The sequence below is a fragment of the Delphinus delphis genome, chromosome 10 (genome assembly GCF_949987515.2).
Source record: "Delphinus delphis chromosome 10, mDelDel1.2, whole genome shotgun sequence".
NCBI classification, from domain to species: Eukaryota; Metazoa; Chordata; class Mammalia; order Artiodactyla; family Delphinidae; genus Delphinus; species Delphinus delphis.
Genome location: NC_082692.2, coordinates 98,854,283 through 98,871,198, shown reverse-complemented (window position 1 = coordinate 98,871,198; position 16,916 = coordinate 98,854,283). Strand labels below are relative to the sequence as shown.

The following is a 16,916-nucleotide window of genomic DNA, read 5'->3' as shown; positions in this document are numbered from 1 at the left end:
AGGGAGGGTAGGAAGCTTGCCTAAAGTCACGGAGCTGCAAAGAGCTTGTAAAGCTGGGATTGAAATTTGGGTCTCTAACTCTAAACACCTTCGTCTCTAGAGATGGCAAGTGATGAAGCTGGATAGGTAACATGGGGCCCAGTCATGGAAGTTCAAATGCCAAGCAAAGGAATGGTAGCTTTTTCCTGCAGGGAGAATGGAGTCATGGAATGCAGGAAAGACAGACGCAGTCTTCTAGGACTTACTACTCATCTACGAACTGAACTCACTGGACCTTCACCTATGAGAAGCCAGAACAGCTCCATGGAGAAGAGATGAAGTACACAGACTTAAGTGTCAGGGTTTGCCTTTGGCAAACATGTAGCACCCCTTGGTGCCCCCTGCCCCCCACACTTTATAAGTGAAGAAACTGAGGCCCAGAGAGGTCACTTGCCCAAGGTCACACAGTAGTTGAGCCAGATTCATAGCCAGGCTCCTCTATTCCTAACCCGTAACTCTCCCTACTCACAGCAGCCTTTCAGGCTCTAAAGAGATCACGCTCTTCCCACAGGAAGCTTTCTGGTTCCGCCCACTCACACACAAGCTCCCCACATCCACCCCAGTGTGCTGGCAGCAGGGGTAATCCAGCTTCTTCTCTCTAGTGCTACTGGGTTCACGCTCTAAGCCACTGATATCTGGAACTGCTAGTAGGAAAAGCTGCCAGATCAAATCTACCTTCTATTTATTAGAGAAAGGAAAGCTAGAACATTTTTCAAAAGCTCGGGTTCTGTTTTTGATCAGGGATGTTAGCGCATGAGTCAGTTCGGGGGAGACGATAAAAGCCAGAACTGGGTTGTTAGAAAACTGCAGTCTTCTGATTCTTCTTGTTCTGCTCGAACTTGCTAGGTGTCCTTAGGCAAATGATATCTCCTCTCCGGGCCTCCTTTTCTTCATATATAAAAAGAGAGAACTGAATTTGATCAGTTCCTCAAACTTTTTACCACAAAAGAACATCTTTTTATTACATTTCCTCCCAAACTCTATGATCAAACTGTTGTTTAAGTGATCATCTGCTGTGGTCCTTTTGTGAGTAGAGATAGAATCTGTTATTCTTGAAATGCTGAAAAACAGTGGAATTTCCGGGTCACTTCCCTTAGTGACACGCAGTTGGTGAAGATCTAGATCTCTACGGCCTCCTCCAGGGCTGCAAGTATGACTGATGGACTCTCAAGGCCCAAAGATTTTATTATTGGAAGAGACTTGAGAGAGTCTCTAGGCCAGACATCTCATTTTACAAAGGAGGAGACTGGGGCTATAGAAGCAAAGGAAAGCGCAGGCTCCCACATCATGCCTGGACTTGGGGCTGCACTGGGACAGCGCCCAGGTCTCCTCCTGCCCAGTGCATTCTCCACTGTACCCTGCTGTCGCCATTCTCTGGTTCTTCAACCTTCTCTGACTGTCTAGACCACCCCTCAGACCTTTCCTGCCTTCTCTGATTCTCTCCACCACCTCATCTGACCTTTAAGTCCTGCCTGCCCACCTCGGCCTGGCTGGACTCCTGCTCTGTGTCTGGTCACCTGCCTGAGCTCCCAAGGCTCTCCAGCCTCCCCGGAGAGCTGATACCAGCCCTGCCTCACAACCTCTGTCCTGCTGCAGCCCACGCCCTGGCACGGCACCAAGGCATGTGGGGCCCTATCTTCCCAGCATGTGGGATTGTTAAACAGACACCACACCGATGCCAAGAAGGCCCACGGCAGGTTCTCAGAGTCCCGGCACAGCCAAGGCTAAAATGGCAGCCAGTTCCCAGGCACTAGCTGGGCCTCTGGGAGCTCATACTACCTTCCTCCACCCCCTGCAGTCCCTTCTGCTCAAAGTACTGGGCTTGGCATCTAACCCCTGCCTCCTTGGAAACTTAGATTCAGTCACAAGCACACAGTCACCAATTAAACAAAAGGAATATCTGATAAGGGTTATTTCCACCATGCCTAGACAAAAGAATGGATTTGGGAGCTGGGGGTGGTATTGGCAATGAACAGGAAGATAACATTCAATATAACCACTTATCCAGTGTATCAGGAAAGACTTCTTGGATGAAATGGGATTTCAAGATCAGTCTGAATTTAATGTTATCCTTATCCCTCCTGGAAATAAAATGCTTTAATTCAACTCACGTGCATCTGTCTCTAAAAAACACCCAGAGTGACAGGATTTTCAGATAAATTTGCAGCAATATGTGATGGTGGCATTCTTGCACTCTCTGGAATGCTACTTTCATTGGTAGGTCTACTTCTGCTTTCAAAATCCCAGTGTGCCTGCCCTGACCAATTTATGAGATAGTGGATATGCTCAGAGACACTGTGATAGAGACAACGTAGAGCCTTTCCCAATCCAGCTGAGGCCTCTCCTCACACCAAGAGCAGCCACAATAAAGAAATTTAGAAACTACACACCAAAGTCATCATCTCAGAGGGACCCTCCCCTCACAGTCACCAGATTCGTTCATTCCCATTAACAGACAGAGAACGATATATAAAATGCCATCAGCGTGGCAGCTGCTTAGTGAAAACGAAGGGAGAACTTGGTGTTTTGCCAGGGAGCCCCGCTGTTCTCATGCGATGCCAACGGCAATATGCTGGATTGTGAAGGGGTGAGAATGTGAACCCACCAGATCCCAAATCCCAGGAGGGGCAAAGCCCCAGGCACAGGCTTTCTGATCTGCCCCTCCCTGGCCTCCAGCACAGTTTTGGAACATAAAGCAGGGAATTAGTTTCTTTCAGATCCCCAATACTAGGGGACCGTAACACCAGGCTGACAAGCTGGTGGAAGGTACTATGATTATTCCTAGTTTACAGACAAACCAGAGCACAGAGAGGTTTAGTCAGAAGGCTGATTAGTGAGGGTGCCCCAAAAAAGCTGATAATAGCAGAATCGCCCTGTGTGGCTATGAGGGAGCCAAATTCTAACAGGTATTGAAGGGGTGAGGGCGGAAAGGGCTAGGACATGAGTGCAGTAGGAAAGGTCATGTGACTAAGGGGAAACCTGGTGAAGGCCTCATATGTGCTCTTCTGTGATTAGCAACTCATTCAAATCACACAATTCCTGTAGCCTGTTTCTGCACAACTTTAGGACTCCAGAACCTCAGGCCAGACAGAGGGAAAGGCTGAACAAGTGGCAACTACAGCAGCTCCCAGATCTTTCTACTCCTTGCTCATTGGTCTTTCTCTCACACTGTCAGGTCTCCCTGGCTTCCAGTGGAACAGGAAAACTGAGTTCAGGTGTAAAAGTAGAGGTGATGGATCCATTTAGTTAAAAAACACCCCCTCCAGCTCCCTGAGTCTGGGAGCTTGGGGTCTGGGAACTTCACAATCAGCCACCAGTGCCATGACCCTTGGCAAGCCAGTATGTGAGACCTGAAATGATTTTTGAAAAACAAGAAGAGGAGGATGTGATTACGGGCAGGTGTTTCCTTCCAAGACGACCAGCCTGGAGCAGCAAAGTTATAGGAACTGGATCCCCCAGCTGTCAGAGGGGAGGCCAGAGAAGCCCAGGACCATCACAGGCTACTTTCCCTCCTAGCGTCACTCTTCTCTCTGCTCAAACGTTTCTACTGCCTCCAAGACTTCCAGACTAGCCAAGGAGGAGAACACCAGACCAGCTTCTTCCTCACGTGATAACCCAATTTATGCGAGAGGGACTGTCATCTAGAGAAATCCTTGCCCTGAAACTTTGGTAAGTTACTTAATCCTTTCTGGGTCTAATTTCTCTGTAATAAGTGATAATAATGATAATAACTTCCTTGTAAGGTTATTGTGAGGATTAAATGAAGTTAATGTAGGAAAATCTCAGATCATGGCATCACATAGTAAGTGGTTTTATACTCCTTACCTTCCTTCTTTAATTTTCACATCTCTACTTGAAGGGGTGAGAGCTGATGATCTCTAAGGGCACTTCCAGCACACGTAAGTGTCTGACTGATATATGTGTGGATGAATCTCATTTTAAGGTTGTTGAAACACTTGGTAGGACTCTGACACGAACATCCCTCTGAGATGGACCATCCCCTTGGTCCCCACTGGCCTCAGGCCTTTCCAATGGTTAGACCTTTCACAGACAAGAAACTGGCACTTTTATTGTTGTATCCTATGGCTAAGGGCAGAGCCTACAGACCTGTAAGGGCGTCTTCACAGAATCTTTGGTGTGACTTCGCTGTGAGGCCAAAGGTCCACTCTGCAGCAAAGGCGGCCCAGCCCGTGATGACAAAGTCCTACTGTGAGAGCCTACCCTACCCTGTGTCCCAGCTGAAGCTCCTCCCACATCTTCTCAGCTGGCACCTACTGCACCTGGATCACCAGTGGTCCTCCTAGGGACTGGGAGATAAGAGGACCAGGGTCCTACCCTTTTACCTGGCGGAAGGGTAACTCACTCACCACCCACGGCTTGTCACAGAAGTTGTAAATGGATTCCAGGGAGTTGATGCTGGGGAGGCCTGCATACTGCATGCCAATGATCAGGGGGCGGAAGTCCTCATTCTCTGCCATGCCAAACGCATGCTGCCGGATGAGCACAAAGTCTGGTCGGAAGGACCTGGGAAGAACGTAGAAATCTGCCATCAACCAGAACCTCAGGTCATATACATCCTCTTGTCTCCCATCTCCAAAGACCAAGACAGGGAAGGAGTCTTAGGGGTTACCCGAGCCAAGCCCTTCATTTTATCATTACTATTCTTTCATGGACTAGGAAAAGAGGTATTATGTTTGGCACTTCTCAAAGGAGATTTGAACAGATTTCTGAAATTCTCTTATTCCTCTGGGTTAAGCACTGTCTTTTTCTAAGGTGCAAAAGCCCTCAGGAGGGAAGAAACACTTTAGACCCTCACACCTTAGGTCAACAAGAATTTTCCCTGTCCCTGTGGTGCATGACAAGAGCTGAAGCTCCTGTGGCTCCAGAGTTGGTACCCCAAGGGGGTCCCAGCAGACTCTGAAGACAACACACTTGGCTGGCTTCACTGCCCTGCCGTGTAGATCCCTGATCTCAGCGTCCTGCTCTGACTCTTTAAAGCTGCTCCTTAAAATAGGCAGTGCCCTCATCAGGTCCCCAGGTGAGCAAGGGTCCCGGCTGGCTGAGAACAGATACCAGACGTCCCCATGTTATTCTTCCAAAGCGGATGCTAGGGAGGGGTGCAAATATTTTTTGCAGAACTGAGGTTGAGCAACTGGCTACAGGAAGCACTGAGAGTACAGAGTGTTCCCATGCATGGAAAGGCTCCTTGCATTTCACCTCTAGCCAGCAGAGCTCCCAGCCCCAGCTGCTCCACAGGACCAGGGCCCCCATCTTCATGCCCTGATTCCAGAGGAACCCCACCTTCCTGGAGAGTCAGTTCTGTGGCAGCATCTGCCCTCAAGGCTCTAGGCCTTGGCCATTTCACACATGTGTAATGACCTACCCGGTTCTCTTCCCAGGCACCCAACCAATCCCCACCTACAGCTCCAGCCCCACCTGGGCTCAGAGATCAGTCTTTTAAAGTGGGGGTGGAAGGACCCCTCCTCAGTCGCTCAGGGGAGCTAGCATCAAGTCAGGTGGCATGTGCTCTGACCTCCTTGTGCCCTAGTTCTGGGAAACTGGCTCCGGCTGTATGCCTGAGACCAAACCTTATATCCCAGTCACACGCACTGAGCTCTAGGCTTGCGGTCAGCTCCTGATTCCCCACACTGCGACTGGAAGGGCCTGCCTTATTTTTGCCAGATCCCTCCCGGCACCCTGACATGGGCCTTCCTGTCACCACCCGCTTGTGTCATGCGTCCCTGTGATTCATTGCATTTGCAGTCGGAGGAGCCCACCATTCTCTCTAGAAGGAGCTTCCTGAGCTCACCCCCATGTGGACAGACGTCTCCTTTTCTGTCCTCCTCAGTCTCCAGGATGGATGAGCTCACATTTCCTGACTTGAGGCTCCAGACACCTGAGTTCTGCCTTCCCTGTCACGGACCCAGGTCCTGTTGGACACTGGCAGCCTCAGTGTCAGGGTAGCGTAGATTGAGGTAGGGAAAAGGGTGAAGTGAACACTCTTCCTGGAGCAATACCCCGATGTCTGAAAACCCGAAGCCACGCTGAGCCCCAGGGAAGAAGAACACTGTGGGAACCTTTCTCCCTCATCTGGAATCCCCATCACTTCCCGCACAGAACTGTTGTGTTACAATTGATGATGTCTGTAAGTCACCCAGCACCCTCCTGGCACGTAAGTGCTTTGTAACTGCAAATTTTCTTCCACCCACAATGTCCCTTCCCACCCCAGGCTTTCCTATCAGACTTATGAGTTCCCAGGAATTTGGAACATAGAAAGAACACAGGGCTGGGAGTTAAGAGAATTCACATAGAACACAGGGCTCTGCTACCAACTTACTGAGGGAATCTAAGCAAATCAATGTAAAAAAGGAGGCTGAACCAGAACAGAGGTTTCCAAACTTTTTTTAAAAAGCAATGGAACCCTGTTTTCCAGGGGAAATATATTCAGAGATAAAAGCCCAGAGCTGCACTGGCTGAGGTAGGGCGGGAGTCTTGCAACACCTCTCACAGGAATCCAGTTACCGCTCAGAGAGCTCTGAGCCCATGCAGCGTTCTCTACCAGTGGACTATGGCCTCCCTAAAGGCAGGAGCTGGCTTCCTCTACCTTCCTCTGCCACTGCCGCACAGCACACATCATTAACTTCTGTACGCTATACATAGCAATGCTGTCCCACTGCAAGCCAGAGATGGTGACTGTGGTGACAGTGACAGCGACCCAGAGGACAGAAAGGACCTTACCGGACAACCTTTGTGCCATTCCGGAGCACCTGCATATCCACAGCATAGGTCCCATCTGCATGGGCCACCAGGTTGAGCTCTGAAAATTCTGCCTGGAAAATAACAGGAGGAGATTAAGAGCGTAGATTTCATGGTATGTGTTTTTTACTATGATAAAAAATGAATAAATAAAAATAACAGTAGGGGAGTAAGCCCACAGTCCTGATTCTGCGGGGCCCTCCGCATAGCAGCAACAGCATCCCTTCCACCAAACATTTATTTACCGTTTGCAAAGCATTTTCCCAAACTGATCTCATCTAACTCTCACAGCTACTCTATGAGGCAGGAGGGGCAGAGATAATTATCCTTATTTACCAAAGGAGCAGCTAAGTGACTTTTCTGGACAAACAAAACTTATTGTTGGCAGAGACAGGAGCATAACTCAGGCCTTCTGACTCCCCACCCAGCATCCTTTGTGCTGCCTCTCTACAGAGCTGAAATGCAAACTGGGGCAAACATGCCCTTTATCAATTTCAACATAAATACACTAAGTTTTAGTTTAGGCAATTGGGTTTTTAGTTCTGTTCCGGCCCAAGTAGCTGCATAAGATGTTCAGGCAAGTTACTTGTTCTCTCTGGGTGGACAGTTTCTCCCATCTATAAAATGGGAATAATTTTTTTTATCAACCTTGCCTATCTAATAAGTTATTTTAAGAACTGAATGCAACAGTGGATAGGAAAAGTACTCTGTATCAATCACAGCACACCATGTAAGGAATGATGAGTAACTTCTATCATTACATATAAAATACATGCATTGTTTAAACTGGACATCCCCCTATGCACTCGAATGGACCTAATCTCTATTTATCATGAAGCAAACAGTACAAGAAGATAAAAAATGACCTTTCAGGACTTCTCTGCATTAAGACCAGGAGGTGTGCTTTTCTAAGTTCTCTTTGAAGCGTAGCCTCAGGCGTGCAGAGAAGGCACCACTGGAGGCCACACAACTGAATGGCAGACGTGTGCCTACCCAGCAAGACCATGCCACCAGCAATATGTAGGTGTGGCCATGTCCTAGGAAGACATTCCTCTAAAGTGTTCCTCAGCCTGAGAACCCTGCACCCAGAGGGCCCCAAGAGCCACACTGCTTGCCTCTCTACAGACACCAGAGCCATGAAGAGAAGTCAGCGAAGTTGAAAGATGCAGCCTTCAGAACCATGTCTCATAGAGAGAAAAGTCCTGGAAAGGGTTGGGGGAGGAGATGGAGAGCCTAGAAGCTAGTGACGGACACCGATCTCCACTTGGCAGAACTAAATGGTTCATTCTGGAATGTCAAGAGGGGCCAACAATGATGCAGATGCAACCTTGGGCTCCAGGCTGGTTACCTGTTCCACTTTGATATCATAATCTCCAAGGACTTTTTTGCCCCGAAAGCACTTGGCCCTGGAAAAAAGGGAAAAAAACCCACACAAATTAGTTCTGTACAGGTGTTTGTGGTCAGAAATTCACTCTCACAAAGACGAGGACCATGGCAGACAGAATCCCAGAATGAGAGTCAAGAGACCTGGGTCAGTCTGCTATTGGATCACCATGAGACAGCCTCCAGTCAAACCACGGCCTCCCCTCTATAAAATAAACCAAGAGGCCTTTCACTCTCAGGCATTGTCATTTTATGATAACATCCTTGGTCTTTCCAAAAGGAGGCTAGAAGTAACAATTTCCCTAATGTTACTCCTGGTAAAGACTAGGTCAATTTTATACATCCCTATAGTTTCCTTATCTTCCCCCATCCTGCCTTTCACTCTGATTTTCTAGTTGGTTTCCACCCTTGGAATTTTAGTTTCTAAGGAAACTGTTATTATTTTACCTCTTCATACCCATACTTCCAAAAAGGATTTGAGACAATAATTTAAAAAGCAAATATATCCAACAAAACAAGGATTAAAGGACAATCAATGAATGAAGGAGAGTTAATTATACCAGAAAAAAAGCAGAGGGCAGGGGGAGAGGCTGAGGAAAGCTACTATAATTGAACACAAAACCTATCCTGTGTTTCTGGGCAGTCAAGAGAATGAGTCAAGCCTAGATACACTGTACTTATTATCTTCCCGTTTTGTCACGGAGCTGGAGGAACCTCACATTACAGCTGCTGGTAAGAGGACTGTTTATGCTTATATTTATAGCCATTGCTACTTTGCTGTTCACCTCCCCTTCCTCTCATAAGAGTTTCTTATGTGCCTTTATAGGCTGGTTCTCCACCTGTAAAAAGGGCCCTTCCACATGCTACCTAGGTTGGGCTTGCTTTCCCAGTGCTTGAAATTTCAAATTAGTATGTTTCACTGGAGGTTTTCTAAAAGTCCCTCTCCAAAACAAAGGGATAAACTAACATTTATCGGGCATCATGTTCTAGGAATTATGTGCTAATTTCTTTCAAGAACATTTCATTTAGTCCTCATAACAACTTATGAGATAGGGAGAAAGGCATTCATTTTCGAGATGAGGAAACCAAGACTCAGGGGATAAAAATGGCACATTCAAGGTCATATGGCAAGTTAGTGACAGAACCAATATTCACACCCAAGTCTGAGTCCAGAGTCGTTGGTGCTGCACAGCACTGTCTCCCTCTGCTTATTCATTCTTGCCATCCTCATTCCCACCATTACAAAAACTGACTTGTTGGGGCTTCCCTGGTGGCGCAGTGGTTGAGAGTCCGCCTGCCGATGCAGGGGACACGGGTTCGTGCCCCGGTCCGGGAAGATCCCACATGCCGCAGAGCGGCTGGGCCCGTGAGCCATGGCCGCTGAGCCTGCGTGTCCGGAGCCTGTGCTCCGCAATGGGAGAGGCCACAACAGTGAGAGGCCCGTGTACTGCAAAAAAAAAAAAAAAAAAAAACTGACTTGTCATGTATGCTGCATTGCATGTGTCTTCTCCCATTTTCTCTCTTCTGTGCAAAAGGGACTTGATGTTGTGAGCGCTAGTTCCACTACAAATACTTCCTACACCGGTTCCTGTGAACTACCCAGGACGAGGCCAGGCTATTTCCTTTCCGATCTGGTTCTGGAACAGTCTGTTCTAGGAAGTTGTCATTTGTCCTATCCAAGTCCCTGGCTACCCTCAAATTGCTCCTCAGGGGCATTCAGCCATCCTGGAGCTGGAGCACTGAAGTCCATCCCCCTACCTCTGCCCCAATTCCTTACTAAGCTTCATCAGCTTGCTTCCAGAACGCTGTTCAACGTTCACAGCTCAGCAAGCCCCTTGGGCAAGGGGCCTGTAGCACATCCCATCCCTTTTAGGGTTCCATCTTATTTATGGGTTTAAATAATAGCGTATGCATGGCACTATCACTGCTCTGCAGATCTTGAAGACTCCGTAGGTCTTCGTCCACGACTATAAACAGAAGGAACTGGAGTAAATGATCTAAGAGGTTCCTTCCCTGTGTTGGTGAGGTGTGCCTACCCTGTTACCAGCAATGCTTTTCTGATGCTTCCTCCCATCTTCCTGTCTCAAAATAGCTCTCCTTCTGTGAGCTAAGTCTCAGAGGCATTAACAATAACCTCTCATTCTGTATGATGCCTTGCATTTTCAAAGCACATTCTTGCCTTATTTGTTCCTTACAACTCTGTGAAGCAGCCAGGACAGACAGTGCTGTCCATTTAACCAATGGGGAAAGAAACCCAGAGCAGCTAAATAATATGCTCAAATCACAGAGAAGTTCATAGGAGTTAAGCTTAGAACTAAGAGTTTATGTCTAGGTACTTAGGTGCTGCCAGGGTTTTTAATTCACTCATTTATTTTGTGGGTTGTGAACACTGATATTGAAGTATAAATATAGATTCTGTCTGCATTTATCTGCCACTTTCTGCACCCGCCCATTGACCAAGTTGGCTAATGATACTGTTTTCAGGCCTTGTGCCCACCCCCAACCCTCCAATTATCTTAATGCCTTTTCCTTAAGGCAGTCTGTCCTCTTGGAAATGTTAGTTTGTGTTATCTGGCTCTGGGTGATGGACCTCTCTTGGCTGAGCCACAGTCTTATAGAAAAGGAGCCAACGTGGCAGGCGATGGAGCAGAGTCTTCTTCTGGAGAATGAGCACATTCTCCCAGGTATTTTCATGAAAAATTTTGTAACTTACAAGCAAGTGACAGAATTACTTCCTGATCCAGGAGAGCACTGTTAGGAAGCAGTGTGCTGGAATTCAGAGGGGTTCTGGATCACAGGGCTCTGGAATCACAGTCTGCGTGGGAATCCTAGCTGGACACTTTTTTGGTTGTGTGACCACAAGCAAGTGGCTTAAAAAAAAAAAAGTATGTCACATGGTTAAACCAATAAATCTATCTATCTTCAAAAGAATAAGATGGATAAGATGAAAAATACATTTTTCCTTTCCCATTTCTCTTTCCTCACACATACTCCCCATTATCAGTTGCAAGCATATCCTTCCAGTGTGTGAAATTGTGTGCATATATCTGCATACATGTATGTTTCAAACATATGGCATCATGCTATATAAACTCTGCTTTTTTGAACCTTAATTTTTTATTGCACTTAAAAATATACCAGTCCTTTGGGTAGTGTAGACATTTTAAAATATTAATTCTTCCCACTCCATGCACACGGGATATCTTTCCATTTACTACTTTATAATAACTTTGTATAGAATATAACCTATGAAAATGTTGTATGTTACTATGTTGTATGCATGAAACTAATATTGTAAGTCAGCTCTACTTCAATTAAAAAAATACATCTTAGTGATATGCTTTCAACACATACTGATAGACCTCTTTCTTTTTTTTTTTTTTTTTTGTGGTACGTGGGCCTCTCACTATTGTGGCCTCTGCCATTGCGGAGCACAGGCTCCGGACGCGCAGGCTCAGCGGCCACGGCTCATGGGCCCAGCCGCTCCGCGGCACGTGGGATCTTCCCGGACCGGGGCACGGACCCGTGTACCCTGCATCGGCAGGCAGACTCTCAACCACTGCACCACCAGGGAAGCCCTAGACCTCTTTCTTTGTAATAGGTGCATGAAATTCCATTTGAAGGTCATACAGTAATTTAACCAATATTTACTGGTGATATGGAGGTTCCTTAAAAAACTAAAAATAGAACTACCATACGACCCAGCAATCCCACTACCGGGCATATACCCTGAGAAAACCATAATTCAAAAAAAGTCATGTATCACAATGTTCACTGCAGCTCTATTTACAATAGCCAGGACATGGAAGCAACCTAAGTGTCCATCAACAGATGAATGGATAAAGAAGATGTGGCACATATATACAATGGAATATTACTCAGCCATAAAAAGAAACGAAATTGAGTTATTTGTAGTGAGGTGGATGGACCTAGAGTCTGTCATACAGAGTGAAGTAAGTCAGAAAGAGAAAAACAAATACCATATGCTAACACATATATATGGAATCTAAAAAACAAACAAAAAAAGGTCATGAAGAACCTAGGGGCAAGACGGGAATAAAGACACAGACCTACTAGAGAATGGACTTGAGGATACGGGGAGGGGGAAGGGTAAGATGGGACAAAGTGAGAGAGTGGCATGGACATATATACACTACCAAATGTAAAATAGATAGCTAGTGGGAAGCAGCCGCATAGCACAGGGAGATCAGCTCGGTGCTTTGTGACCATCTAGAGGGGTGGGATAGGGAGGGTGGGAGGGAGGGAGACGCAAGAGGGAAGAGATATGGGGATATACGTATATGTATAACTGATTCACTTTGTTATAAAGCATAAACTAACACACCATTGTAAAGCAGTTATACTCCAATAAAGATGTTAAAAACAAACAAACAAAAAAACCCCCCAAGTGTAGGGACTTCCCAGGTGGTCCAGTGGTAAAGAATCCACCTTCCAATGCAGGGGACACGGGTTCGACCTCTGGCCGGGGAACTAAGATCCCACATGCCACGGGGCAACCGAGCCTGGGCACCTCAACTAGAGAGCCTGCGTGCCGCAAACTACAGAGCCCATGCCCCCTGGAGCCTGCACGCCATAACTAGAGAGAAGCCCGAGCACCACAATGAAGAGCCCGCAGGCTGCAACAAAAGATCCTGCATGCGTCAACAAAGATTGCACGTAGCACAGCTAAGACCCAATGCAGCCATAAATAAATAAACAAACAAATAAATAAATAAATAATAAATAAATCTTTAAAAAAAATTACTGGTGAGCGTTTAGATTTCCAGTGTTTGGATTGTTTTTGCTATTACAAACAGAGCTACAATGGCTTACATTTAAGAATATATTCATAAGATAAATTATTTTTTCCAGCTTTATTATGTTATAATTGACAAACAAAATTATAATATTTTAAGTGTACACCATGATGATTTCATACATGTATACTTTGTGAAATGGGATAAGCACAGATTAATTACCACACCTATCACCTCACATTACTACCTTGTGTGTGTGTGTGTGTGTGTGTGTGTGTGTTGTGTGCATGTGTGTGGTGACAACACTTTAAATCTACTCGCTTATAAGCAAATTTCAAGTATACAATACAGTATCATTCACTACAGTCACCACATTGTACATTAGAAGGATAATTTATTGCAGAATTGCTGGTGTAAGGAACAGACAGAGCTTTTACTGATATCGGCACACTGCCCCCCACCCAAGAAAAAGATTATATCACTCTCCCCAGTGTTCGAAAGTTTGGGAAAGTTACTTCACCTCCCTTAGTTAACCCCCCCCCCCCCACGCCACAGTCCCTTGCTTAAGCTGGGCACAGAGAAGGTGCTCAGTAAGGACTTTCCAACAGCCAGTCTTGTCAAATCAATCCAAATTCACCCCCTGGTGCTCAGTCTAAACAGAAACCAAGATGTACATCCTTGAAGCACGGACTAAAAATATCTATGGTGCGTGTGTTGTCAATTTCCCCCTATTGTAACACTTTCTTAACAAGCCTACCAGCTGAGGATCTTTGTGAGTTTAATGGCTTGCCCAGGCAATGAACCACCTCCCCTTACTGCTAAAATGAGTAGAAGCTTCTAGGTTTAACTCTTCCTACTTAAGGCACAGAACACCCTCAGGAATTCCCATGCTCTTGCAAACTAGGGCTCATGAGGCTGAGGAGACATCATCAGAGACTTCTCTGCTAAGGCTGCCTCAAAACTTGGCCCAATCTTGCTAAGCCCAGCTTAAATACTCCCTCTTTATGCATGGGGAAATGGAGAAAGGTCTAGAATTAGGAGCCAGGGGAGCTGTTCTGGCCTAGTTCTACCACTTCTCAGCTGTGTGACTTTGGGCAAGTAACAGCCTCTCTGAGCCTCGGTTTCGTCATGTATGAAATAGGGCTAATAATGATTTTAATAATAATAGCAAACATTCACTACATACTAACCACTATCTTAAGTATTCTATGTATCTTACCTCATTTAATAATACCTGACTCACAAGTTGCTGTGAAGACTTAATGAAGCCAGGTAAGAATAAATGACATGAAAAAAAAAAAGAATAAATGACATGAAAGTATTTTGGAAACTCTGAAATATTATGCAAATATAAAGTACTATTAGCAAAATGCAACAAACATTCATGTACCAGGTATTACTGCTGTTTTACTATGACCAGAGCCAATATGCCTTCTTCCTCTTTTGAACTTGCATCCCATTTATTGTCTACTCCTGATATCTGGCTTATAGCATCATCATCTGATACCACCTTTCAAACTCAGTTGTCTAATAATCTGTGATACCCCTCCCCCACACCAGCCTCAGATCACTGGATTATGCAACAATACTTCAGAGTAAGGACTACCCAAATGAGCCCTGGATTCTCCATCATTTTGTATTTTAAATATTGATTATGTCCTGTTGTCATATTACATGCTCTGAGCTAAAGCTTGTACAAATATAATCAACATATTATAAATTTCCAACTACTTCCCTATACTGTGTACTTATTCACAATCAGGGCTTGCTTATTGACTGGAGATGTTAGGAGTGATGGTGCTGGCTGGACAGATGCGGAAAACCAGAAGAGGCCACCCTCAGGACTGAGTGGACTGAGTGTGTCTCTGCAGCCCCAGCCGTCTTCTCCTTCCTTCTTGCAGGCGCACGTCCCAGGGTGTCATGTTCTTTCTTCGCTCTTCTTCCCCACATGAAAAGCTGTTCTCAATCTCCATCCACACCGGAACTAAAGGACCTAAAAACAGCCTAGAGTGTAAATCCTCCCTGGGTGCCTGAGGCTCGCACAGGGATCCAATCCTCAAGCTAGAAGATGAAAGCACTAACAATGCACCTAGTAAATGCCTAGCACGGGTTAGACATAAATGTCCAGACAAGGTGCTTAGTTTCTGGGTCTTATTGTCTATAACTCAGGCCCTATTCTTTTGGTCAAGCATCTCAAGGCATCAAGAAATTAGAAAATAAACTAGAAGTAGTAGAGGAATCTATTCCCCACCCTACACTCAAAGGGTAAATCAGGCCTGCCGGTCTTGGAGAGAGTTTGTGGGCGCCTGCCGCCACCCCCTGGCAGGATGTGTACTGCAGACACGCCGTAGTCCTAGCTCACTCACCCACTGAGCTGACTCCACTGGCTCAGTGATAGCCCTCCAGGTGCTTATTTGCTGCTCTGACAAACCATGCCTGAAAATTCACTATTTCTCCTAAAAAGTGTGTGTCCACATACCCTAAGCTAGATAGTTGGCTTTCTGCCATCTGTAGAAAGAAAGGATGTGATTTATCAATAAATTCAGCAACAATTTACTGAACACCCAGTGGTAGGTGCTGGAAATGTAAAAATGCATTAGTAGGTGCCAAGTAGAGAAAGCACAGTCTAGAAAGGGAGACCAACATGCATGTCGGTAATTGCTAAGGACCCTTTCAACTCTTAAGATTTATAGCTAATGTTCACATTCCCACCTTTCAATCTTTTCCTTAAAAAAAAGAATTTAATGCACACGACTAAAACAACAGCAACAAAAGTTTCATCTAGCTCAGAAAGATGTACAGTGAAAAGTAAGTTTCCTCTACCTTCATGAAGCTCGCAGGTTAGTGGTGGGCAGAAGCATAAATAAAAGATCATAATACAGGGTATAAACTGTATCAGGGGTGTGGACAAGGCACTGTGGGGACCCAAAGGAGGGAGTTCTCTGCCTGGAGGAGCCTGGGAAGGCTCCAAGGACGCAGCTGAGTTTTAAAGAATGAGGAGGAATTTGCCACACAAGAAGCAGAGAGCAGAATTGAAAGGCACAGAGGCTGCCTGAGTACAGAGCGCTGCAGCGGCCCAGCTGACTGGGGGAAGGGCATGCAGGCTGAGGCTCCTGAGAAAGGGAAGGGATGGCCTGTCAAAGAACTTCAAATGTCAGGCTGAGTAGTTGGGATGTAATGGCCAGCTTCCAAAAGAATTTTTTTTAACTTTTTATTATGAAAAATTCCATCCTCAGTAATCAACATTTTGCCAGTCTTTTTCATTTATCACCCTCACTGTTGTTGTTAGGACTGTTGTTTGATTGTTTTAAAGCAAATCCCAGACATCATGTTATTTCTCGTGTAGAATTTTAAGTAATATCTCTAACTGGTAATGCCTTAAAATTTTTGTTTACTGTGGCAAAATATATATAACAAAATTTGCCATTTTAACCATTTTCAAGTGTACAATTCAGTGGCATTTAGTGCGTTCACAATGTTGTGCAACCAACATCGCTACTTCCAAAACTTTTTCATCATCCAGAACAGAAACTCTGTGGCCGTTAGGCAGTAACTGCCCATCCCCCCCAAATCCACCCCCCAGTCCCTGATAACCTCTAACTTACTTTCTCTTTATCCCAGGGAAATGACTTTTTAATAATTATTATTATTTAATAATTAATAATAATTTAAAACATCTTTACTGAGTCTATATTCAAGTTTTCCCAACTGTCTCCCAAAACACTGTCAAAGATTTTAAGCAGAGAGGTGACATGATCAGATGTGCCTAAGATCTGATAGGCCACGTTGTCTGGGACACAGAAGAGATGGCAGGGAGCCAACCAGGGCTTGAGATCATTTGGGAAGCTGGTGCAGTAATTAGACTTCAGGACTTGCTGTTTTCCTGATACATGGCAAACCAATAGCTACTGTACAACACTCATCAGGCAACTCAATTGATCATTTGACTGCTCAGGGCTAGGAATTTAGAAGCTAGCTGGG

General features: G+C 45.6%; 1 protein-coding gene across 1 annotated transcript in view; it reads right to left on the bottom strand.

The window, feature by feature from the left end:
- Positions 1-16,916, bottom strand: part of SYN2 (synapsin II) — a 153,034-nt gene that overhangs the window by 37,424 nt on the left and 98,694 nt on the right. Inside the window, exons 2-4 of the mRNA XM_060023073.1 lie at positions 8,144-8,201; positions 6,778-6,869; positions 4,407-4,563 (exon numbers count right to left, since the gene is read on the bottom strand). Coding sequence (XP_059879056.1) covers positions 4,407-4,563; positions 6,778-6,869; positions 8,144-8,201 — 307 coding nt within the window. The remainder of the gene's footprint in view (positions 1-4,406; positions 4,564-6,777; positions 6,870-8,143; positions 8,202-16,916) is intronic.